This window comes from Euleptes europaea, chromosome 20 (assembly GCF_029931775.1).
Source record: "Euleptes europaea isolate rEulEur1 chromosome 20, rEulEur1.hap1, whole genome shotgun sequence".
Lineage (NCBI taxonomy): Eukaryota > Metazoa > Chordata > Lepidosauria > Squamata > Sphaerodactylidae > Euleptes > Euleptes europaea.
In genome coordinates this window covers 4,661,175-4,687,035 of record NC_079331.1, presented here as the reverse complement: position 1 = coordinate 4,687,035, position 25,861 = coordinate 4,661,175, and the positions used below count along the sequence as shown (strand labels likewise).

Here is a 25,861-nt window from a genome sequence, read left to right as displayed (position 1 = left end):
AATAATCCAGGGATATCACGTGTTAGAATTCCATTGAAGGCAGCAGGACTGAAGAATATACGACTTTCCTCTTGCCCAAGATCACTGTCCTTCTTGTGGTGCTGCCGCTGGAGCAATTTGAGGTGCGCATCCCTTTGGAGTTCATTTTGCGTCCTTGTACCCAACGCAAGTATGTAGAGCTGCCCCACAGAGAAGCAACAGGAGAAAATATTGCAAAAAGATTTCTACTCGAGTTTATCTTCTCACTAGGGAGATTTTTAAACCCTGATTTCGGTGCCTGTGGATCAAAGACCCCAAGTTCCGAGTTTGTCCTTTTCTAGCAGCAGTTAGCAAAGAAGTCTAGAAGAAAGCTAGATGATATTGGTTTTATTTGTTAATATTCGGGGGGGGGTGGAGAAGGGAGAAATTGGTTTACGTTCTAATGGTGTTTGGTGGAATCTCCACAGTGGAGCTAAGTTTGTGGATCCAGCAGTCTTTTAAGCATTACATCGTCGAAGACGCTAAACAGCAGTTTGGGGAATACGATAAAGACGGCGACGGGTATATATCCTGGGAAGAATACAACATTCAGATGTACGACCGCGTCATAGACTTTGAAGACGATTCTACGTTGGAGGACGCTGAAGAAGAATCTTTCCGGCAGGTGAGTCACCGGAGTACTTCCAAGTAGCTCTGAACGTTAAATGCCTACTTTCCCCTCTTGTTTCATTTACCCGTACCACCCCATCTTTGGTGGCCAACCTTTTGTTTTAGCGAGCTGCAAATAAAGTCCCAAAGCGTAAGAGTCCCACTCTTAACAGCCCTCTCGATTGCACCTGTTCCCTCTTTCTCGCCAACTATCTTTACGCAACAATGATCCATTTTATAAAGAAGAAGAAGAGTTGGTTTTTACATGCCGACTTTCTCTCCCATTTAAAGAGGACTCAAACCGTCTTACAATTGCCTTCCCCTCCCCACAACAGACACCCTGTGAGGTAGGTGGGGCTGAGAGAGCTCTAACAGAGCTGTAACCTGCTCAAGGATAGCCAGCTGGCTTCGTGTGGAGGAGCGGGGGAAACAAATCCAGTTCACCAGATCAGCCTCCGCCGCTCATGTGGAGGAGTGGGGAATCGAACCTGGTTCTCCGGATCAGAGTCCACCGCTCCAAACCACTGCTCTTAACCACTACACCACGCTGGTGTACAAAGTTTACATTCTGCCTGGCTGCTCAGCCAGGGCCACCAAGGTGGCTAATGATGAAAACCTGAGCGTTATAAGAAAACAGTTAATAAAAACACACATTCTTATTTAAAAACAACCAGCAAAGCAAAATTTGGTTTCACCAAGAGGTGGCAGACGTTGTCTTTGTTTCCAGCTTCACATGAGAAAAGCCCTTACCTCGAATTTTTGCAGTGTCCAACGGGTTAGTGATAATTTAGCACCAGGAGACTGTAAATGCTCCAAAGCAGTGATGAAGGCAAGGAAGGAGAGTTCAGCCGCTGTTTAATGTTAAGAACGAAAGGACCGAGGTATCCTTCCGAAAATGGGAAGGGGCTTAATAATGCAGCCTCATCCTTTGCATGCGTAAGAGCTGAGGCCCTGCAGAATGAAACTATGGCAACCATAGTTAAATTCTGGAACTCCCTGCCGCAGGATGTGGTGAAGCAAGGATCTATATAAGGTGGTGCTTTGTCTTTTTTTTTTAAAGCACTGTATAAAAATTGCTGCTCTTACAGAATTCAAAATATGTTAAATGTCACTAGCAGATGTTACAGATAAGGAACATTACTCAGTTTCTCTTCGATGATTTTATGCCTTTTTTTTCTGCTCAGTGAGTGTCTGAGAAGAGCCGTTCTTCCTTCTGTCCTCTGGATAGAAGTTAAGATCTGTTAGACTCCTCTCAACGTGTACAAAACTGATCGCTTAATAAAAAAGTGTTAATTTTATCAGCATCCAAGCACATTTGAGTTCATGGAGCGTGAAACCGCCCTGGGTTTTGCTAAGTCTCCTGCCGGCGATTCATGTTAGTTGTCCCTCTCCAACCTGTTTTATCAGCTGCACTTAAAGGACAAGAGGAGGTTCGAAAAGGCGAACAGGGACGGAGCTTCTGGCCTGGACCTGAGCGAATTCATTGCATTTGAGCATCCTGAGGAAGCGGAATATATGAAGGTACGTTTGCAGCTTGCTTTAAAAAATATACTATACTACGGGGATGGGGGTGAAAAGGGCTGTCATCCCAGCCGACTTAATGGTGCCCTTGTAGGGTTTTCAGGGCAGGAGAAGTTCAGAAGTGGCTTGCCATTGCCTGCCTCTGCATGGCGGCCCTGGACTTCCTCGGTGGTCTCCCATACAAGTACCAACCAGGGCGTGCCCTGCTGAGCTTCCTAGCTCTGACAAGATCTGTGGGACACCGTGGGGATGTGTGTGTGTTAAGTGCCGTCAAGTCGCTTCCTACTCATGGCGACCCTATGAATGAAAGTCCTCCAAAATGTCCTGTCTTTGACAGCCTTGCTCAGATCTTGCAAATTGAAGGCTGTGGCTTCCTTTATGGAGTCAATCCATCTCTTGTTGGGCCTTCCTCTTTTCCTGCTGCCCTCAACTTTTCCTAGCATGATTGTCTTTTCCAGTGACTCTTGTCGTCTCATGACATGACCAAAATACGATAGCCTCAGTTAATTCATTTTAGCTTCTAGGGTCAGTTCAGGCTTGATTTGATCTATAACCACTGATTTGTTTTTTTTGGGCAGTCCACGGAATCCGTAACCCTCTCCTCCAACACCACATTTCAGAGGAATCTATTTTCTTCCTATCAGCTTTCTTCACTGTCCAGCTTTTACACCCATACATAGTAATAGCGAATACGATGGCATGACTTAATCTAGTCTTGGTGGCCAGTACCATGGAGATACTGCCTTTTAAATAGTTCTAGGAAACCTTTTTTTAAAGGTTTAAATAGTTCTAGGAAACCTTTTTTTTTGTGCAGTGCCATAGGGAAGATGTGGAGCGATCCCTGGATTGTTCTCTGTGATGTGATAAAATTTATTGTCTGTGGCCGAAGGCCATCACAATCCACCATACAAAGCATTAACAATAACATAAAATATCATACAATAACATTAAAATAACTTTGAAACAGCCTGACCCAAAAGAAACTAGTATTTAAATATGTTACGTTCCCTGATTAGAAACAGCTTTAGCTCACATTTTCTTACCTGCTAAAGCAAAGAGGGACACTTTGTAGGTAACATCAGGATTGGCATCTGATAGGAGAAAGAGCAGCTCCTCTGGATCCAGAGAAAGATTTAGGCCCTTTAGAATCGCTCCAAGGAATTTAAGTATGGGCTCTTTGTCAAGAGGACAGAATAAGGTGTAATGGGTTAGGTCCTCTGGAGCGGCTCCACAAATACATAGGCAAGAGGCCCTGTGTAAAACTGCCTCTCGACTACTGAATAGCCACCAGTGGGATCTGAAGTACACAGACATTGATTTTTTTTAAAGCTGAATTTCCTTCCTCATTTCTTTCTCCCCCCTCTATAGGAGTTTGTCATCCAAGAAGCTTTGGAGGACCACGATAAAAACGGCGATGGGTTTGTGAGCTTGGAAGAATTCCTCGGCGACTACAGACGAGATCCAAGTGAGTGGGCTTGAGTTGGGAAATGCAACCAGCTTTTTACGTTGCGTTGTCCGAGTCCGTCTGTTACCCAGACATCCTTAACATCGCCACTCTTTAACGTAAGCGGCTGTACGGTAACCTCGGTTTTCCTTGTCTCCCCTCCTTGACGGCACCTTTTCAATTAAGGGGCCTTTCTCTGCAGTTTTTAGCGTTTTCGCACAAGGCCAGTGAATATCAGGGCGGTAAGCTGCCTTCTTAATGCAGGGAGGTTGCAGCGTGTTTGTGGCGTGGACCGATGAGCCCTCTGCGCTTGCACAAATCTGCCTCTGTTGCTTCCCTGGACCGTGGCCTTTGTCTCTGCCGCTGTTCCCCTTCCTCGCCTGTCAGCATCTGAGTGTTTAAACCTGTGATCGGCCTGACCCCCTTTTACACATACATACATGAAGCTGCCTTCTACCGAATCAGACCCTCGGTCCATCAAAGTCAGTATTGTCTACTCAGACAGGCAGCAGCTCTCCAGGGTCTCAGGCAGAGGTCTTTCACATCACCTACTTGCCTAGTCCCTTTAACTGGAGATGCCGGAGGTTGAACCTGGGACCTTCTGCATGCCAAGCAGATGAACACACGATGCTGCCTTATACTGAATCAGACCCTTGGTCCATCAAAGTCAGTATTGTCTACTCAGACCGGCAGTGGTTCTCCAGGGTCTGAAGCTGAGGTCTTTCACATCACCTACTTGTCTAGTCCCTTTAAGTGGAGATGCTGGGGATTGGACCTGGGACCTTCTCATGTCAAGCAGAGGCTCTCCCACTGAGCCGCAGCTCATGTCGATGTGGTCCAGAATCTTTGGCGTAAGTGGGCTGCAGATACGAGAAGTCCATGTGCTTCAAAGCTTGTGTTTTCCACTCAAAATAGCTATTTTTATAGATGCCTTTAAAGCTGAATTAAAGCTGCACAAAGCAGGAACAGTGTTTTTTTTTTTAAATGTTTCACTCGGATTTTTTTTTTTTTTGTTCCCCAGCTGCTGGCGAAGATCCAGAATGGATACTCGTCGAGAAGGATCGATTCAGAAACGATTACGACAAGGACCAGGACGGAAAACTCAATCCTCAAGAGCTGCTGGGTTGGGTGGTGCCGAATAACGAGGGCATTGCTGAGGAGGAGGTAGGGACTTGGGAGAACTTGGTACTGGTCTGATGACCCGAACCCAGCCCCGAGTTGCATTTGCTTAACCCCCCCCCCCCTTTAGGAGCTGTTGGACTTCGACATTTACTTGTAGTTGTACATTACTTGTTGTTTAAAACAGTGATTCCCGAAGTTTTTGGGGCACCGCCCCCTTGGTTCCACAAACTCAACCCCAGCGCCCCCTACCCTATCTTATAAACAGCATTATTCAAAATAGGGGTTTGCATGACGCACTAAAGAAGATGATAACAATACAGTTTCGAAACAGGAACAATTAATCGCACATCTATTCAAAATCAAGTTAAAACTTTGTAGATGAAATCTACCCCATTATGGAGGAGAGCCGGGGTCCCTGGGGGGCACCTGAGAGAGGGCCTAGGAGAAGACTGAGAGGGGATATGATAACCATCTTAAAGTACTTGAAGGGCTGTCCTAGAGAGGAGGGTGCCGAGTTGTTTTCTGTTGCCCCAGAAGGTCGGACCAGAACCAACGGGTCGAAATTAAATCAAAAGAGTTTCCGTCTAGACATCAGGAAGAATTTTCCAACAGAGCGGTTCCTCAGTGGAACAGGCTTTCTTGGGAGGTGGTGAGCTCCCCTTCCCTGGAGGTTTTTAAGCAGAGGCTAGATGGCCATCTGTCAGCAAGGCTGATTCTATGACCTTAGGCAGATGATGAGAGGGAGGGCATCTTGGCCATTTTCTGGGCATGGAGTAGGAGTCACTGGGGGTGTGGGGGGAGAGGTAGTTGTAATTTTCCTGCCTTGTGCAGGAGGTTGGACTAGATGACCCCGGTGACCCCTTCCAACTCTATGATTCTATGCTTCAACAAAACGGATGAACTCGATCCCGTGGTACCAGCTCTTCAAAGTCTGGGGGGGAAATCTGATAGTTTCCCCCCAGATTTGCCAGCATGGTGCCATAGCTTGATTAGTGAACAACACAGTTGAAGGGGCCCACCTCTAGCACCCCCCCTGCTGCCCTCTTGTCTCTTAGTGCCCCCCTAGGTAATCCCACCCCCCACAGTGGGTGGTACTGCCCACTTTGGGAACCACTGGTTTAAAACATCTGCTGGCTGCCTTTTTACCTTGTGGCCCCCAGGGCAGCTTACAGTATAAATAAAGCAACTGTGACAAAGCACATAAAAGACGACAGATTAAAATCTCAATTAGGACTGCCGATAAAGAAAAACTAAAGTCGTCAAATGCAGCCCCTAAATAAAACCTTCTTCAGCTGCCCCCTTAAGATCGAAAGTGAAGGGGACAGGCTGACCTCCCTGGGGAGGTTGTTCCGTAATCGTGGGGATGCCACCCAAAAGACCCTGTCTCGAGCGCCCCCCAGGGACCCCGGCTCTCCTCCATAATGGGGTGGATTTCCTAAAAGCGCCGAAGCGATCTCCACTTGCAAGATAACCAAACTGACGTTTTGTTTTGTTTGTTCTGAAAGGCCGCGCACCTGATCGAAGAAATGGACTCTGACAGTAACGAAAAGCTTTCAGAAGGAGAGATTCTCAGTAACCAGGATCTGTTTCTCAACAGCGAAGCCACTGATTATGGCAGGCAGCTGCACGACGAACGTTTCTACCACGAAGAACTTTAATTTCCCGAGCAATTCACCTTGGTCTGTTCTTTGATCCAGTGCTGGAGTTTTCAGCTTTTGAAAGAAAATTTTTAAAAAGCAAACTTAGTTTGTGGCTGTATTATACCGGCGTCTGCAGCTCTCGTTGCATTCTCAAGTTTATTTCCCTCTGCCTGTTGCTTTGAATGCCCCTTGGCCTTTCGAAACTTGGTTGCCATGGAACTAGTTTTTTAAAAAGGGGAAAAAAAGACAAGGAAAACGTCTTAAGCGTTCTTCTTTTAACACTGCTTTTCAAAACGTACTTGAAAATGCAAAGATTCGACATTACGGCAAAGCAGAGGGAGTAGTTGCCGATGGTTGGTTTTTAAAGTTTTGAAAAGAGGAAAAATGAAGCGGGGAAAGGATTGGTTTGGGTTCCATGTTCTTGATCTAATTGTCTTTCTGCAGGAGTGTTTGGCAGGGCAACGGCCTTTTTTTTTTTTTACCTCTAAGGCGTCCGTGTATATTAAATAACTTCTCTAGCGGGTGTTTATATGATCTGGAAATCTTATTTTTGCATCTAGAATAGCGATTATTTTTTATTGTACTTGAGATAGCGTTAGAGAATGTACCGTATTTAAGTCAAAAAAGTTTATTTTCGTCAGATTAAAACACTCAGATGCCCTGTTTGTTTGTCTCTCTCTTTCTTGGTATGAATCTATTAAAGCTAGTTTTTTTAAAAAAAACAAACATTTAAGTGGTGGGATGTTGCTGGGATGGAGGTGATCCCCCCCCCAAAGGGTTATGTTTTGTGCGAGCTGTATCCTCCCTTTCAGTAAAGCTCCCCCCCCCCAATGATGATGAAAAGGGCTTCAAACAAAACCACATTTCACCTCTTTTGACAAAGTGAATTTTTTCTTCTCCCAAAATACGAGAACTCCAGTGAAGCTGATGGGCAGGAAATTCAGAATGCTTTGGGACGGACAAAAGGAATTGTTCGGAAAAAGTTTTTGAATTAGCTGCCTAGGGAGAAGAAGAAGAGTTTTTATATGCCGACTTTCTCTACCGCTTAAGAGAGACTCAAACCGGCTTAAGATCCCTTGACCTTCCCCTCCCCACAACAGACACCCTGTGTGGTAGGTGGGGCTTAGAGGGCTCTAAGACAGCTGTGACTTGCCCAAGGTCACCCAGCTGGCTTCGTGTGTAGGAGTGGGGAAACAAACCCAGTTCACCAGATTGGCCTCCGCCACACGTGGAGGAGCAGGGAATCGAACCCGGTTCTCCAGATCAGAGTCCACCGCTCCACCGCTCAACTGGCAGTCTTCAAACCACCCCCTCAACTGGCAGTCTTCAAGCAGCAGCCGGGCGAACGCTTGTCAGGGATGCTCTAGGCTGAGCCTGCGTTGAGCAGGGGGTTGGACTAGATGGCCTCTATGGCCCCTTCCAGCTCTTATGATTCTATGGATACTTCTTTATACAATGCCAAACCACCTCTGAAAGTCTTTTGCCTCGAAAACCCCCAACCAGGGTTGCCATAAGTCAGCTGTGGCTTGATCGCCCTTTCCACCACCACTTCTGTCAATGAAAGGTCCCTTTTTAAAAAAAAAAAAAATCACATTGGGTGCCTCTTACTTTTTAATCGCACCACACTTCCTTCCGCATTCACGAGGAGCGGAAACGTGTTGCGATGTTTCCCAAAGCTCTGGTTCTCCGGCGACCTAACCCCGACGCGTTTCAGCCCCGCAAACGCAACCAGGAAGGTGCGTGGACCCTCCGTGGCCCCTCGGGCTAGCCAGGCCTGGATCGTTCCCCTTCGAAAAAGCCTTGGGCGAAGGCTGCCAGGGGAAGGGGCTCCCATTGGCATTCCAGCTGTGCTCTGCCTGCGCTAACTCTTCCATTCGCATTGACAATGGGCGCAGCTTTTGCTCGGCAGCGTCTGAAAAACCACAGGCCGGTCCAGGCCTGGAACGGGCAGAAGCCGGAGCGACCGTGCAGGACGTTTTCTCGATTTTGATGAGAGCTGGCGGGTGGGGGGGGGGAAACGCCCGTTATTGCTGCAACCGCTGAGCATGCAATACCACAGCTCTGCTTCCTGTGTGTGTGTGTGTGTGATTTCTCTCCCGTGCAAATGATTACACCCCCCCAAAAAAAATATATGCCTTGCAACAAGATACACCATCTGCCCAGATGCCAGCTGCAACCAAACTCAGCTCTCTTCCCACCCACCCCCAGAGCTGTTTCGTCCCTTTTATCGGAGAGACCTTTTGCTTTGTGGATGGCGTCCTTTTTTAAAAGAAAATGTGTGTCTCATTTGCATCTAAATGACAAGGCGTCGACACCGCAGGCAGCTTCCTTATTTCAATATATTCACTGGTTGCCAGAAACCGAAATGGGGTTGAGGCTGAAGAGTCCCGGGGGTGGGGCCGGAGGAGGGAAAGAGGAAAGGGGAGACCTGTGAGGTCTGGCCCTCCTGTTCTTTCCCTCCTTGCCGCTCAGGGTGTCAAGCAGTCCGCCCGGCAGGTCTCCCCAAACTGACAGGTGCTGTTTTTTCCGAGCGGTGAAAAAGAACCACGGCCTGGACAACGTGTCTCCTGCTCCAGAGCGCAAGCGGCGCGCCTCTTTCTAAAAACTTTGGCGCAAGCTTGCCCCCCACCCCTCCCGAGCCACCTGCGCCAGTCTATCGCAATGACGCAGCTGCAGTTCAAAGACTCCTTCTGGGTAAGTGTCCGATTCTGCTGCCAAGTCTTCACAGAGATAAGAAGCCGAAGAGCTGGCATTTTACAATTCAAGAATGCAATTCGAGAATCTCAGGCATGCAGGGCCGGAGGGGTTGTTCTTTTAGTGGGAACGTTTTTGGGGGTGCGGATTTGCAAACTGGCAGTTTGGGGAACCGAATGCACCTGTCGCGACTCGCGCACACCTGGCCTTCCCGCTATTCAGGCCCACCTGTGTGCGTGCGGGGCATGGGTGGCGGCAGGGGGGCTTTCATGCCAAACCAGAGCGCCCAAGCGGTTCCATAGAGGTCACCGTTATTAAGAACATCCAACCGCTTCCAAGCTTTGTTTCTCAAAAGAAAAGTTGGTCCCTGGTTCTGATATTGCCATTCGCAGACCCGTTTTGCATTTCTGTTTTTTTTATCGTTGTCTGGGTTGTCCATAAAATATCCCTGCCGTGTCGCCTCGATCTTGGAAAAGACTTGCAGCATCACACTGACCATAGAATCGGAGTTGGAAGGGACCACCGGGGTCATCTAGTCCAACCCCCTGCACAATGCAGGAAATTCCAAACGGCCTCCCCCCCACACCCCCAGTGACCCCTACTCCATGCCCAGAAGATGGCCAATGTGCCCTCCCTCTCATCATCTGCTTAAGGTCCTAGAATCAGCATTGCTGACAGATGGCCATCTAGCCTTTGCTTAAAAACCTCTAGGGAAGGAGCGCTCACCACCTCCCAAGGAAGCCTGTTCCACTGAGGAACCGATCCAACTGTTAGAAAATTCTTCCTGATGTCTAGACGGAAACTCTTTTGGTTTAATTTCAACCCGTTGATTCTGGTCCGACCTTCTGGGGCAACAGGAAACAACTCGGCACCCTCCTCTATATGACAGCCCTTCAAGTCCTTGAAGATGGTGATCATATCCCCTCTCAAGTCTTCTCCTCTCCAGGCTAAACATCCCCAGCTCCTTCGACCTTTCCTCATAGGACTTGGTCTCCAGACCCCTCACCATCTTTGTTGCCCTCCTCCGGACCTGTTCCAGCTTGTCTACATCCTGCTTAAATTGCAGTGCCCATGTGTGTTATGCAAAGCTGAACGAGGTCGTGTAAGATTGCCCCACCCTGCATCTCCGTCTCAACCCTTAATCGCTTGGAACCATTAAGATTATGTTAAGAGAAAGCGATGCCCCAACACCTACTTCATAGGCGTCGGGCTGGAGCTGCGATCCTGGGGCCTGGGGCGACATTTGACCCGAACAGATCGTTGTAGGAGAACGGCGAGCCGTGTGAAGCGTAAGGACTGGAATACGTCTCTAGGAGATACGCTGGCCACACTTCAGTGCTTTGTTACCCCAAAACCAGTTGCTGCTTGTGGGCATGGCTTTGGTGCCATCCGGACCAAGATCTTTGCAGTGTGCTGCACGGGACTCTTCTTGAAGAGGGTTCCAGAGCCCTGGGTGGTGCAGAACTCAAAGAGTTGCGCCAGCCTCCAGGTGGGGGCTGGAGATCTCCCAGAATTACAACTGACCTCTAGATGACACAGAGCAATTCCCCTGGAGAAAAGGGCTGCTCCGGAGGGCGGCCTCTATGCTGATGTCCCCAAACCCCACTCTCCCTCCAAATCTCCTGGAATTTCCCAACCCCGAGCTGTAGGGTTGCCAAGTCCCTCTTCCCCACTAGCAGGAGGCTTCTGGGGTGGAGCCTGAGGAGGGCGGGGTTTGAGGAGGGGAGGGACTTCAACGCCATAGAGTCCAATGGCCAAAGTGGCTGTTTTCTCCAGGGGAACTGATCTTTATCGGCTGGAGATCAGTTGTAATAGCAGGAGATGTCCAGCTGGTACCTGGGGGTTAGCAACCCTATTGTCCAGCCTAAGGAAACTTCTGCCAACTTCCGCTAAAAGGAAAGGTTATACATATTTTAATCGGCTGGAGGTCAGTTGTAATAGCAGATCTCCAGCTAGTACCTGGAGGCTGGCAACCCTACCGAGCTGGCATCCCGATTTCACTGCCCCAAGGATGATGCAATCTAAGATGCCGAGCTTTCTGAGCACGTCTTTCGACTACAGAACAAACTCCCTCTTGGCTTTTCGAAACAGCACAGGAAGGCAGTCACAGAGCGCCGCGGGTCTACCAACGTACTGTCGGATCTTGGGGTTTGCTGAAATGACTCAGTCGGTCAACAGCAGGACGTACCCATGACAGGAACTCTAGCGTTTCAGTCGCCCTGCACAACCGAAATGTAGTACAACCAGTTCCTTTCCTTTGCAGGGGTGGAGCAGACCACAGAATGCGCATGACAACTTTCAATTTGCAATTGGTAGAGATCAGTTCCCCTGGAGAAAATGGCCCCTTTGGCCATTGGACTCTATGGCACTGAAGTCCCTCCCCTCCCCCAAACCCCTCCCTCCTCAGGCTCCGTCCCAAAAGCCTCCCACCGGCTGCCAAGAGGGACCTGGCAACCCTATCGCCGCCCCAGTTCCCAGCCTACTGCTCTAACCACTACACCCTGGCTGCCAGTCAAGGTTCCAGGGCAGCTACCGGAGACCCCTTTAAACGGAGGCGGTGGGGATTGAATCCCCCGTGTGCCGGGCCCTATAGCCCGGTGGTCTGACTCATTCAAAAGCAGCTCTGCGTATTCTCGAATGCAATATTTTCCTGGGGGGGAAAGATGGTCAGCCGTCGGGCTCCGATTTCCATCTGGTGAGTCAGCCGGTTGGAAAAAAAACAAAACCCCGCTTCTAAGGGGCGAGGTGGTGCAGCTGGAGACGGAAGGGCGACAACGGAGAAGAAGGACCTTCAAGCCTTGGCCGGCATCTCCCGCATCAGACCCGGGATGGCGAGCGTAGGTTTTGCGTCATGAGCCCTCATTGGGTTACGGTTGGGTTACGGAGCCCTAACCTTGCCTAGCCTTGACAGAAGACCATGTGTATGCTTGCTGGCATGTTCTGCTGCTTTCTTGGCATTTGACTGGTGTCCTGGGCGGCTGTGCTTCTTTCTGGAAGGACGCGCAGGGGCTGGCTAATGTTAGAGACAGGGCCTCCTCTTCGGTGGGCCCCAGAACCGAATCTCCTAGGCTGGCCAACTCCCGTTTGGGACGTTCCTAGAGATCTGGGGAGCGGTGCCTGGAAATGGGGGAGTTTAAAGAGAGGCGGGAAGCTCAGCAGGGGTGCGATACCATAGCGTCTGTCCAGGGGAACTGATCTCTGTAGTCTGGAGGTCAGTTGTAATTTTGGGAGGCTTCCATGCTCCATCTGAAGGTTGACAAGCCTAGCATCTTCTCTCCTCTCTTTCTGTAGATAAGTTATTTTTTTTTCCTTTATAGTGAGTGTGTGTGAGAGAATCACCGGGGTCATCTAGTCCAACCCCCTGCGCAATGTAGGAAATTCCAAACTACCTTCCCGCCCCCACACCCCCAGTGACCCCTACTCCATGCCCAGAAGATGGCCAAGGTGCCCTCCCTCTCATCATCTGCCTATGGTCATAGAATCAGCATTGCTGACAGATGGCCATCTAGCCTTTGCTTAAAAACCTCCAGGGAAGGAGCGCTCACCACCTCCCAAGGAAGCCTGTTCCACTAAGGAACCGATCCAACTGTTAGAAAATTCTTCCTGATGGCTAGACGGAAACCTTTTTGGTTTAATTTCAACCCGTTGGTTCTGGTCCGACCTTCTGGGGCAACAGGAAACAACTCGGCACCCTCCTCTATAGGACAGCCCTTCAAGTCCTTGAAGATGGTTATCATACTCCCTCTCCGTCTTCTCCTCTCCAGGCTAAGCATACCCAGCTCCTTCAACCTTTCCTCATAGGACTTGGGTCTCCAGACCCCTCACCATCTGGAGGTCAGTTGCAATTCTGGGAGACTTCCATGCCCCAGCAGGAGGCTGGCAAACCTAGCATCTTCTCTCCTCTCTTTCTGTAGATAAGTTATTTTTTTTTCCTTTAATGTTTGTCACTTTGCGGTTGGCATCGTCAGGTTTTACCGTTCCCACCGTCTTCTTTTGCATGTTGCTGTTGTTAACAGTTGGGCGTGAAAGGTAGCGTAGAAATCTTTTCCAGAAGGGACTGGTATGGCAGATGTATCTAGACGATTCCTCCTGAGTAGGAAGCTTGCGATGCAGTTCTCAAAGTCCGTTGAGTCCCCGCGCTGCGTGTCCTACTGGAAACCCGGAAGGATTCATCCTGGCCGAGTTCGATGCCAGGCCCTATTTATCTATGCGGTTGATCATATCTAACGTATTCAGGGACAAACTGGCCGTGTAACTTACAGAGAAATTTCCCGGAGGGCCACTGACCTGGATTTCTGCTCACCACGGCAGTGGCTACTCAACGGGCCTTTCTCCAGCCCCACTTTGACTTTCAAGTTCATGACCGAATATATTGGGATTGGTCGGCGTCCTACACTGCGCTATTTTAGGTAGGTAAACTGCTCTTTTGGTGGGTGGTGGGATGGAAAGTGCCGTCAAGTCACGGCTGACTCATGGTGACCCCATGGGGTTTTCAAAGCAAGAGACATCCAGAGGTGGTTTGCCATTGACTGCCTCTGCATAGCGACCCTGGACTTCCTTGGTGGTCTCCCATCCAAGTACCAAACAGGGCCGACCCTGCTTAGCTTCCCAGATCTGATGAGATCTTTTCATTTCTGCTCTTTTCATTTCTTTTAAGGTGATTGTTATTCTGTATCACTTCTGGAAGCTGCCCCAGAGGTTAATTTTTTTTTTAATGGAAAGGCAGAGCAGAAATGAAACTCCTTTCAGTTTTCCAGCTCTGAGGGTGACATTTACGAACGGAATGGGTGGGGAGGGATCCTTTCTTACATTTCAGATCGGGCGCAATTATTCCCCGGGGAACACGTTTAGGTGGCGTGAAAAGGGAAACACAAACAAATATTCCTTATGTATATATTTAAATGCATGTAAATATTTAAATTTAATGTAAAAGATATGCAAGAGACGGCCTTGGGACCTCAGTGAAATGAGCAGGGCAGTTTTCTGGCTCGATTAGTTGTTAAGAAATCTTTTTTTAAAAATATATTTTTTAATATTTTCTTCATATAACATATCAGCATATAAAACAATATCCACTACTAAAAAGTAATAACATTAATAATAAAAAATTCTAGTGATATTGCTAATTTAACAATAAGACGACTTCCCCCTCACCCACTTCCATCTAAAAATAAATTGTATAAACTTTTGCTAACGGAAATAATCCCACCATTATGTTAAGTATCCTATCCAACATTTTTAAAACTATACCTAATTATAACATTAATATAAAATATAGATAAGGGGTTAGATCAAAGAGTATCCTTTAATAGTTGTTAAGAAATCTAATCTACATTCACCCAAGTACCTTTGTATTTTTTATTTTTGGACGACTGTGCTTAGCTCGGGCCGTTCACTTAATTCTTTTTTCCCTCTTCCTCCTCCTTTCATCCCATGGTTGGTTGGTTGGTTGGAAGGTCTACTCGAGAGAAAAGCCCCAAAGTAGCATGTGATAAAGCAGAGAGAAAAGGGCCGATGCTTTCAGGATGTAGTGAGAACAGCAGGTTGTAGAGGTAGCAGGAGGTTTCTTTCACTTGTGGTAAGGGACAGGGCAGAACAGGGAAGTGGGGCTTTGGCTTACAGCGGGTTGCCTGCACGTTTCCAAATAAATAATCACTGCCGTGAGGTCTAGAAACATGACAAACGGAAGGGGTGTTCTTAAGACTCCACATTCTGCACCAGAGCAAGGATTGTCTGAATTGTCACCATACTCAATTTTACAACTCCCCTCCTTAAAAACCATAGAAAATGTAGACGAAGATGTAGACAAGCTGGAACGTGTCCAGAGGAGAGCATCAAAGATGGGGAGGGGTCTGGGGACCAAGTCCTACGAGGAAAGGTTGAAGGAGCTGGGGATGTTTAGCCTGGAGAGGAGAAGACTGAGAGGTGATATGGTAACCATCTTCAAGGACTTGAAGGGCTGTCATAGAGAGGAGGGTGCCAAATTGTTTTCTGTTGCCCCAGAAGGTCGGACCAGAACCAAAGGGTTGAAATTAAATCAGAAGAGTTTCCGTCTAGACATTAGGAAGAATTTTCTAACAGTTGGAGCAGTTCCTCAGTGGAACAGGCTTCCTCGGGAGGTAGTGAGCGCTCCTTCCCTGGAGGTTTTTAAGCAGAGGCTGGATGGCCATCTGTCAACAATGCTGATTCTGTGACCTTAAACAGATGATGAGAGGGAGGGCACCTTGGCCATCTTCTGGGCATGGAGTAGGGGTCACTGGGGGTGTGGGGGCGGGAAGGTAGTTTGGAATTTCCTACATTGCGCAGGGGGTTGGAGTAGATGACCCTGGCGGTCCCTTCCCACTCTTTGAGTCTATGATTACGGTTGGAAATTGTGCTCACTAACTGGTATTCAAAATTTCCATTTCCTAGTGCAAGGAATTCACTGTTCACACGGGATACGATGCCCTCCTACAGCGATTACTCGATGGGAGGAAGATGTGTAAGGACGTGGAAGACTTAATCAAACAGAGGTAATAAAAGAAGGAAGGTCTGTGGGATTGTGGAAACGTGGCACGCCTGCCCCCTAATGCAGATAGATCAACGTGTATTACATTGCCGCGATGGGCAGATGAATAAAATTTAAAAGAAAGAGTGCCGTCGAGTCACAAACCAACTCATGGCGACCCTATGATGCTCCAACGCGTGGGGTTTTCAAGACAAGAGATGCGCAGAGGTGGTTTGCCATTGCTTCCCTCTGCATAGCAACCCTGAGCTTCCTTGGTGGTCTTCCATCTAAGGGGGTGGAGGAAAATCCAGTCAACACGCAACCTACTTAGGGTGACCTTGTAGGGGTTTCGAGGCCAGAGACAAACAGAGGTGGTTTGCCATTGGCTGCCTCCACGTAATAACCCTGGCCTTCCTTGGTGGTCTCCCATCCAAATACTAACTGGGGCCAACATGTATAGCTTCACACGAACGCACGAAGCTGCCTTCTACTGAATCAGACCCCCGGTCCATCAAAGTCAGTATTGTCTACTCAGACTGGCAGAAGCTCTCCAGGGTCTCAGGCAGAGGTCTTTCCCATCACCTCCATGCCTAGTCCCTTTAACTGGAGATGCCGGGGATTGAACCTGGGATTTTCTGCATGCCAAGCAGATGCTCTACCACTGAAATCTACCACCTAAAAGGGGTCATCCAAGATCCAACAATGGTGGTTTGCCATTGCCTTCCTCTGCGAGGCAACCCTGGACTTTCCTGGTGGTCTCCCGTCCAAGCATAAACCAGGGCCGCCTCTGCTTAGAGATGCAGCGAGATCAGGTTAGCTGGGCCATCCGAATAAAATTTGCGTCCGAAGAAATTCATTTCCAGGGCTCTGGATTATTGTCCTTTTTTGAGCGGATCTTTTTTGTTTTTTGGAGCTGGGGAGAAACGCAAACGCTGTACGGCCAGATGAATCACCACGCAGTCAAAGGTGACGCAGCCCCTTGCCTGAACTCCAGGGCTATTTTAAAAGACATGAGCAAAGATTTCTCCCAATCTATGGAAATGTTGCCTTTGTATCGGCGCTGGTATGATTCGAATGGAGTGGGGGCAGGAAAGGAAAGAGACGGGGTTGACTAATATGGCTCTTGATCCAGGGCAAATAAATGTTGCTTGGATATTCATAGCTGGCCACCCCAATTTCTGCCCAGAGACCCAGAATCACTAAGACAGCAGTGCAAACCCCAAAGACCTCCTGTCAGTGTCGGCTTGTAGATGAACTTTAAAATAATGCAAAGTGTTTTGTCCACAGGGCCCAGGCAGAGGAACGGTACGGGAAAGAGCTGGTTCAGATCGCTCGGAAAGCGGGAGGCCAAACGGAAATCAAGTAAGCCGCTTTGGACGGGACTTAAAGCAGGTGCCGCGTTTCTCCGGACCTGACCCCTTGGTTCCCTGATCCAGTCGGCACCGATCGCGTCCGTTCCGACGACTCTGTCAATTCAAGTTTGAGTTTGTGACACAGCTGCCCTTCCAAGCTGTTTCGCTCCTGCTCTGGCAACCAGGTCCCTCCCAGTACAACCACTAGATTCGCGTTCCTGTAGCACCTTGACTAACAAGATTTATGGGGTATGAGCTTTTGAAATTCAAAGCTCTCAACAAAGGAAATTTTGACTCTTGGAAGTTTATACCCCCAAAATCTTGTTGGTCTCCAAAGCACTACGGGGCCACGAACCTAGCTGTTCCCCCAATGCTGGGATTCGGTTTTCCAGATTCACGCAGGAATCTGAATTGAGACGGAATAGAGTTAGTTCCCTTTTATCAAAGGTTGCGTTTATAAAGGCCCTCTGCGGGGATCAGAGCCAGAACCAGAGGCAGGGCAGACCACCACCTCTGTTAGTCCCTTGCAATGAAACCCCCCCCCCCAAAAAAGGGGTCGCCATAAGTTGGCTGCGACTTGACTGCACTTTACACGCAAACACACACACAGAATGCCCTATGGGAATGGAGAGTTGGCTTGCTCCAGAAGGTCGGACCAGAACCAACAGGTTGAAATTAAATCAGAAGAGTTTCCGTCTAGACATTAGGAAGAATTTTCTAACGGTTAGAGGGGTTCCTCAGTGGAACAGGCTTCCTTGGGAGGTGGTGGGCTCTCCTTCCCTGGAGGTTTTTAAGCAGAGGCTAGATGGCCATCTGTCAGCAATGCTGATTCTATGACCTTAAGCAGATGATGAGAGGGAATGCATCTTGGTCATCTTCTGGGTGTGGAGTAGGAGTTACTGGGGATTTTTTTGGGGGGGAGGCAGTTGTGAATTTCCTGCCTTGTGCAGGGGGTTGGACTAGATGACCTTGGTGGTCCCTTCCAACTCTATGATTCTATGACTTATTTTCTGCCAGGCAGATCCCCAAAGGGCCACTGGAAGGGACTGCTTTGCTTTGATAGGGAAGTTTGCTGGGGGTAGGGGGTTCAGAAAATGTGCCGCCGGTACTGAGTGGTAGAGCGGTAATGAAGCCGTCTGTCATGGAGCATAATGATGAGAAATGGAGTAATCAGAGGAAAAGGGATGGAGATTCGGGGTCACCAGAGTTAGGGCTCAGAGTCAAGTCCACTTGGAACAAAAAAAATGCCCTATAAACCTCAAAGGTCAGTCCACCCCCCAAGTCCATCTGCAACCCAATTTCTTAATGGTACCCTCCCGGACTGGTCTATTTATTAATCTTTTCACCTTAAGCTATACGTCAGTTGTTTCTCGGGCACGGTTCGTGGCATGTAAGTATCGATCAATCATGGGGGAGATTGGCCTTTGCAGTCCTGTGACCTGCCTACCCCCGTAATGAAAGGAAAGGTCTACAGAAAAGTGGGGCCTTTGAATCTGGCTGAGAATGTGAACCCTAACATGAAAAGGGTCCCCCGCCCCCCGGAAACTCTGACATTGACCAAAAGAGGGATCCCAAATTAATGGTGTCTTTGGCGAGATTTTCTCAGCGTCCCCTTTCTGTTGGACTGCCCGGAGCAGCAAAGGAAATTAAAAAGCACAGAAGGCGCACTTCTTAGTCCAATAAGGGATCGCATTAATTTAGTGCCTTTCAAAGTGCTTTAAAAGGTCCCCTCCCCACAAGAAGTCATTGCAACCAATTGGGACATCAGGCTCAGAGTAAAGAGACAAAGCGCCTACTTGGATGGCCCCGGTTAGCCCTATCTTGTCAGATCTCAGAAGCTAAGCAGGGTTGGCCCTGGTTAGTATTTGGACGGGAGACCACCGAGGAAGTCCAGGACTGTTATGCAGAGGGCAGGCAATGGCAAACCACCTCCGAACGTCTCTTGCCTTGAAAACCTTATGGGGTCACCGTAAGCTGGCTGGGACTTGAAAGCAATTTCAACCACCACCGAAGAAACAAACGAAAGGCAGGACATCTGACTGGGGTTCAGAAGACCCCCGGTTCAACTTCTGGGCATCTTCAGTGAAATAGAAGCACTATTGGGGAAAATCTCTCTCTTCCTGGGAACCAGGGGAGTTGCTCCCATTCACAATATCTAACAGTAAACCAACTAGTCTCTGTGGATGAAACTGGGCCCCCTATAGACAAGGGGGGGGGGGCTTCTACCTATTTGGGGGGAAGAAGAAGAAGAAGAGTTGGTTTTTATACGCCGACTTTCTCTACCACTTAAGGGAGACTCAAACCGGCTTACAATCGCCTTCCCTTCCCCACAACAGACACCCAGTGAGGTGGGTGGGGCTGTGAGAGCTGTGACTAGCCCAGGGTCACCCAGCTGGCTTTGTGTGTTGGAGTGGGGAAACAAATCCAGTTCACCAGATTAGCCTCCGCCGCTCATGTAGAGGAGTGGGGGATCAAACCCGGTTCTCCAGATCAGACCCCACCGCTCCAAACCACTGCTCTTAACCACTACACCACGTGGGCGGGGGGGGGGGGCTCTTCAGATACACAGAAAAATGTGATACTGTAAATTAACCCCCCCCAATCTGCTTAAAAGGGCATGATGAGGCCTAAATATTCTCCGGGAGTCATGAAATGTTGAGAAAAGTTAGTCAGTTGCAGGAAAAGGGAATAGAAGAATTAGCCAGATTGACTTTCTGGATGAGCTCTACTGTAAACGAATAATCAGAATAGTTTAATGATAAATGGCAACCATTTTACAACAATCTTTTACTTAGTTTATAAATCTATGTAACTGGATGGCATATTAGTATGGTAATAAATGTTTAATGTGAATTAACTCACACGCAGCAAAGGAAAAAAATACACTCAGTAGAAGGATTTTTTAAGTGTTTTATGAACATTAGATTGATAAGATTTCTTTATTTTATTTCTGTTTATGTATATCATATTACTCAATTGCAGACGGATTCCTTTCCCCCTTTTCCATTTTTCCTTTCTGTGTCCCACAATTTCAAAAAAGGAAAAGAAAAAAAAGAATTAGCCTGCCGAAGCCCCAAGATTTAGAGATTCCCTTGAGATTCTCAGCCATGAGATGAGATTTGCAAACGCTTTATCCTTCCTCTTGATACTTTTCAGGTCCCCAGCTTGCGCAGATTCCTAAATTCGGAACGGAGCGAAAATTAACCGAGGTTGTCTCAACCGTTTCGGTTGCCGCAACCACACAGCAGTCCTTAGGAAATGGGTGCAGAACGCCGGCCTCAAAGCGACAGAAAATGTGACTCACAGTAGTGGTGGTGGGGAACGGATGGTTTGTAAAGACTTCCTGTGTTACCCTTTATATAGACTCATAGCAACGGATGGAGGGAAAAAAATTGAGCCGGTCGGTCTGTTTCCTATTTAGTGCAAGATTGATCCCCTACAAGGGGCGGGGTGGGGAGAATTAATCAATATGGAAAATGAATGACGGGGGCTGTAAGTTAAACAGTGGCCGTTAGTGGGGTGAATCCTATCCCTAGCTTACCACTCCACTAAGCCACATTTATTTATTAAAATATTGATAGCCTACCTTTCCTTGAGGGCAGCAGGAAAAGAGGAAGACCCAACAAGAGATGGATGGACTCAATAAAGGAAGCCACAGCCTTCAGTTTGCAAGATCTGAACAAGGCTGTCAAAGATAGGACATTTTGGAGGACTTTCATTCATAGGGTCGCCATGAGTCGGGAGCGACTTGACGGCACTTATCACACACACACCTTTCCTTTTGGCTCAAGCGTGAAACCTTCCTCCGATCTAAGGAGCCTTATAATCATAGAAGAATAGAATCGTAGAGTTGGAAGGGGACCACCAGGGTCATCGAGTCCAACCTTCCTCCAATTTAAGGGACCCTGCTTAGTATCCAAGATCTGACGAGATCAGGCTAGCCTGCGCCATCCAGGTCAGGGCAAGAGACACTCAGAGGTGTTTTGCCATTGCCTGCCTCTGGGTAGTGACCCTGGACTTCCTTGGAGGTCTCCCATCCAAGTACTCACCAGGGCGGGCCGTGCTTAGCAGCCAAGATCTGATGAGATCAGGCTAGCCTGGGCCATCAAGGTCAGGTCGATGATCATACTGCTTTGATTTCTCCAAGTTTGCTATCTGGTTTTATCACGCCGTTTGTTCCATCTGTCAGCAAGGCTGATTTGATGACCTTAGGCAGTTCATGGGAGGGAGGGCATCTTGGCCATCTTCTGGGCATGGAGTAGGGGTCATTGGGGGTGTGGGGGGGAGGTAGTTGTGAAATTCCTGCATTGTGCAGGGGGTTGGACTAGATGACCCTGGTAGTCCCTTCCGACTCTATGATTCTATGTGCATCAATGGTCTTCTGTTGCATTGTTTTCTAATTCTGTAATCTGCCTCGAGTCTCAACAAGAAAGGGAGACTATAAACATATAAAGGACTAGGATAAAATGGAGATGAGGGGAGAAGGAAGAAGAGGGCTGTATATATGTGGGTTTTTTTGTTGCTGTGACCAGGTAGAGCTGAAAATTAGTTTTCCTGGTTAAAGGCAAGAGAATCCACAGTGTCCCGTTCAGCAGAGTCCCGTTCATTTGCCCTGGAGTCATATGTCTGGTGCATTTTTATCCCATTCCTGGATCTATTCCATACATGGTTCCCACTTCCCCAGTTTTTCCTCAAAACAGCACTGCGAGGCGGGTTAGGCTGAGAGAGCGTGACCCTCCCAAGGTCACTCAGCAACCCAGTGGTTCTTGCCCCAGAAGGTCGAACCAGAACCAACAGGTTGAAATTGAATCAAAAGAGTTTCTGTGTAGACATTAGGGAGAATTTTATCACAGTTAGAGTGGTTCCTCAGTGGAACAGGCTTCTTCGGGAGGTGGCGAGCTCTCCTTCCCTGGAGGTTTTGAAGCAGAGGCTAGATGGCCATCTGTCAGCAATGCTGGTTCTATGACCTTAGGCAGATCATGAGAGGGAGGGCATCTTGGCCTCAGCATCGGTCCCACTGCCGCAGGGAGACAGACGGCCTCCCCTCTGGAATCGGCTTCCCCCGTGCAACTGGGTAACGCAGTGGTGCAAGTTCCTGTCCCAGGAAAGAGAAGTTGGCGATGTTTCCCCGGGCAATGGAGAACAAACAATCCCAATTTCGGTGTCACTCGCATTTCTGCCAACTCCACATCCGCCCTGCCACCGGCGACCACTTCCTGTGGTTCAGATGGCGAGGAGCGACCGATTTCCCCTCTTCCACTTTGCAAAACGGTGAGGAGGGGGGAGAAAATATCTCCGGGTCAGGCGGTGTAACCAGCCCGCCGCAATGCAGCGAGGCCCAAGTTCGAATCCCATGAAGCCCTGGGGGACCTCGCTGTGAGGACACCCAAGATCCTTGCAAGAAGGTCGGGTACAATTTCCCATAGAAACAGTAGGGTAACGATATTTGCCCAATTAATAAATAAAGCAACTATGGAACAAAAAAATGACAGCAGTTAGGTGAAGCAGAGGGTAAAATCAGAATGCAAGAGAATGTCTGCACCAAAGGTTTGAGAGAATAAAATAACTTTCACACATGCTACAGCCTGCTCAGTAGCAGCGACTGAAGGATCTTTCGTTGCACATAGGTGGGAGTCGATTGCAAAATGGGGAGAAGAGGAGTTGGTTTTTATATGTTGACTTTCTCCACCACTTAAGGGAGACTCAAACCGGCCGACAATCACCTTCCCTTCCCACAACAGACACCCTGTGAGGTAGGTGGGGCTGAGAGAGTGTGACTAGCCCAAGGTCGCCCAGCAGGCTTTGTGCATAGGAGTGGGGAAACAAATCCGGTTCGCCAGATTAGCCTCCGCCGCTCATGTGGAGGAGCGGGGAATCAAACCCGGTTCTCCAGATCAGACTCCACCGCTCCAAACCACCGCTCTTAACCACTACACCACACTGGTAGTGAGAAGTCTAAATGGAGAGTGAGGTAGAGTGGTTAGGGTGTTGGACTAGAGCAGGGAGACCCACAGGTCCCAATTCAGCCCTGAAGGTCGCTGGGCAAAACCGGGCCAGCCACTCTCGCTCACCCTAACCTACCTCGCAGGGCTGTTGTGAAGCTACAAATGGAGAAGAGGAATGTGCTGCTGTGTGTGTCTGGCAGGAAAAATGGGATAAACATCTATCTGACAGATATATTAGGGGAAAGAGGCCGGCAGACGGTGTAATGTACTTTTCTGCACCCAAACAAGGCTAAAATGAATAGGCCAGGAAAGTAAGGTGTTAGTTATGAAGGAAGCTGTGGTATGTTTCCTTCCATTGGTATATCTGTTGATGTGAGGTTGCATTTGTCTGCAAATCTGACGTCAGCCACTTTGAGCAGCTCCTGAACTTGCAAGAACTGAGAGCACGCTCAGGTTCTTCCCCGCTGTTGCCTGATGGAAAGAAAAAAAGGTTAAGAGGCGATAACTGGATGCTTTTGTGGCTACCAGGGTTGCCAACCTCCAGGTAGGACCTAGAAATCTTCTGAAATTACCACTGATCGAGAGATCAGTGCTTTGGAGGGAGGACTGTAGGGTTGAAATTAAATCGAAAGAGTTTCCGTCTAGACATCAGGAAGAATTTTTCTAACAGCTAGAGCGGTTCCTCAGTGGGCTTCCTCGGGAGGTGGTGAGCTCTCCTTCCCTGGAGGTTTTTGAGAAGAGGTTAGATGGCCATCTGTCAGCAAGGCTGATTCCGTGACCTTAAGCAGATGATGAGAGGGAGGGCACCTTGGCCATGTTCTGGGCATGGGGTAGGGGTCACTGGGGATGTGTGTGTGTGTGGGGGAGGTAGTTGTGAATTTCCTGCCTTGTGCAGGGGGTTGGACTAGATGACCTTGGCCGTCTTCTGGGCATGGGGTAGGGGTCACTGGGGATGTGTGTGGGGGGGAGGTAGTTGTGAATTTCCTGCACTATGCAGGGGGTTGGACTAGATGACCCTGGTGGTCCCTTCCAACTCTATGATTCTATGAGGGCATTATACCCTGCTGAGGTCCCTCCCCAGGCTCCACCCCCCAAATCCCCATGAATTTCTCAGCCTAGAGTTGGCAACCCTAATGGCTACACCCATTTCAGCGAGGGATCAGCTACTTTATAGTTTCTCCTGTGCTTATTTAATTTCCTTTCTTTTTCCAAATGCAGCCTCAGGGTTTACTTTACCAAGGAGGAGAATAGTAAAAGGGTGGGTTGGGGAAACCCTCGGACCCTTTCCCCCTTGCTTGCTTTTTCCTACTGGAAATAGTCACCTAGAGTTGCTTTTACTCCCGCGGAGGAAAACTCATTGGCCCCAATCCTAAGGCCCTCTGCCTAGGAAGGAGATGAGGAAGTAGGCTTGGAAATCTTGAAGAGTCGTCTCTGTCGCACACGGTGGTTCCTTACATGCTTTTTCCTACGCAGAAGTGAGATCCGTGCAGGAAAATTGGGATGCACAAAGAAACCTTTGTTGGATCAGTCCCCCCACTTTTTAAACTCAAGGCTGTTCCCTTAGTGATTCCGTTTCGTGTCCCCAGTTATTGTCAGTGGAGATTTTGAAATAATTGTCATTCAAGTCGGAGCGTCGTCGGTGCAGTAAAATGTCGGTGACCCCCACCCCGGGCAGGTTCAGCGACTGCAGTTCTTTCGAAACCCTCGCGCAATGCTAACATTCATTTTGGGTTAATTTCTTCCGATTATAGTTCTCGATCGTCTGTGGATTTTTCCGCCCCGGCCCTAAAAAAAAACACCCCAAACCAAACGCGAGAGGCAAAACAAAGTTTGGAAGCTGATAGAGCCGCTCCACTTTCCTAAGCTGTTTCTGATCACAGAATAGATGATGTGGGTGCACGCGTGCATGTGTTTTCCACCATCGCCCGCCGGGAAACACACAGAGTGTGGTTTTCCTGTGAACATGTGCCTTGCAAATGCGCTTTCCTGCACGGCGGCCTTGAAGGATCTCTGCAAAGTTAGGAAGCAAAAGCCGGGCAAGCGAAAAGGCGGCTGCATCCGACTGGGGTGCGGGATCTTCATTTGGGACGAGGACAGGATTGGGACTGCATTGGATTCAGGTGGTAGATCTGAGCCTTCCCGCCATCGCTTCTGGGAAAACCTGGATGTGATGGCATGCCTCGCTAGGAATCGCTGGAAACACTATGGTAAACCACAGAGTTTCCAGCAATTCCTAGAGAGGACTGGCCCTACTTCTGGGGATTCGATCATGTCTTTTGTCCTCCCTCACCTCCAAGGATCTCAGGGCAATCTACATGGTTCTCCCCTCGCCAGCGTGGTATAGTGCTTAAGAGCAGTGGTTTGGAGCAGTGGACTCTGATCTGAAGAACCGGGTTCGAGTCCCCACTATTCCACTTGAGCGGCGGAGGCTAATCCGGTGAACTGGAATTGTTTCCCCACTCCTACACATGAAGCCAGCTGGATGACCTTGGGCTAGTCACAGCTCTCTTAGAGCTCTCTCAGCCCCACCTACCTCACAGGGTGTCTGTTGTGGGGAGGGGAGGGGGAAGGTGATTGCAAGCCGGTTTGAGTCTCCCTTAAGTGGGAGAGAAAGTCGGCATATAAAAACCAACTCTTCTTCTCCTTCTCCCCATTTTATCCAAAGAACCACCTGGGGAGGTAAGTTTGGCTGAACGGATGACCGGTCTCAGCCTAGTGAGGTTCATGACCAAGTGGGGATTTGAACCCAGGTCCTAGGGTAACATTCCAGCTCCCACGCCACGCTGGCTTTCTAGAATCGTGAACTCAAGCCAGACATTTTAGTGGGATAATGTTTCCCCCCCCCAGAGGAGACATGAACACAAGTGAGAACAGACTGGTTCTGTTAATCTCTGTGCTGAATTTGGGCCAGGGTCTAGAACCTCTTTTCACTGCCAGAGACTCAACCCCGGTACATAATTAATATAGCTAAGGACCAGGGTGCCCGAAGACTTTTTTTTGTATTTCCGCAAAAGCAGTTCTGTCCTTGG

General features: G+C 48.7%; 2 protein-coding genes across 4 annotated transcripts in view; both read left to right on the top strand.

Annotated features, from left to right (window-relative positions):
• Positions 1-421: 421 nt before the first annotated feature.
• RCN2 (reticulocalbin 2) lies at positions 422-6,372 on the top strand. The gene is made up of 5 exons (XM_056866037.1): positions 422-643; positions 2,035-2,148; positions 3,517-3,613; positions 4,614-4,756; positions 6,220-6,372. Exons 1-5 carry the CDS (start codon positions 422-424, stop codon positions 6,370-6,372), a joined length of 729 nt encoding a protein of 242 aa, XP_056722015.1.
• Positions 6,373-9,015: 2,643 nt separating this feature from the next.
• Positions 9,016-25,861, top strand: part of PSTPIP1 (proline-serine-threonine phosphatase interacting protein 1) — a 30,202-nt gene continuing 13,356 nt past the window's right edge. For all 3 annotated transcript variants that reach the window (XM_056865981.1, XM_056865983.1, XM_056865982.1), the window contains exons 1-3: positions 9,016-9,048; positions 15,460-15,560; positions 16,823-16,897. In XM_056865981.1, the coding sequence (XP_056721959.1) occupies positions 9,016-9,048; positions 15,460-15,560; positions 16,823-16,897 (209 nt within the window). The remainder of the gene's footprint in view (positions 9,049-15,459; positions 15,561-16,822; positions 16,898-25,861) is intronic.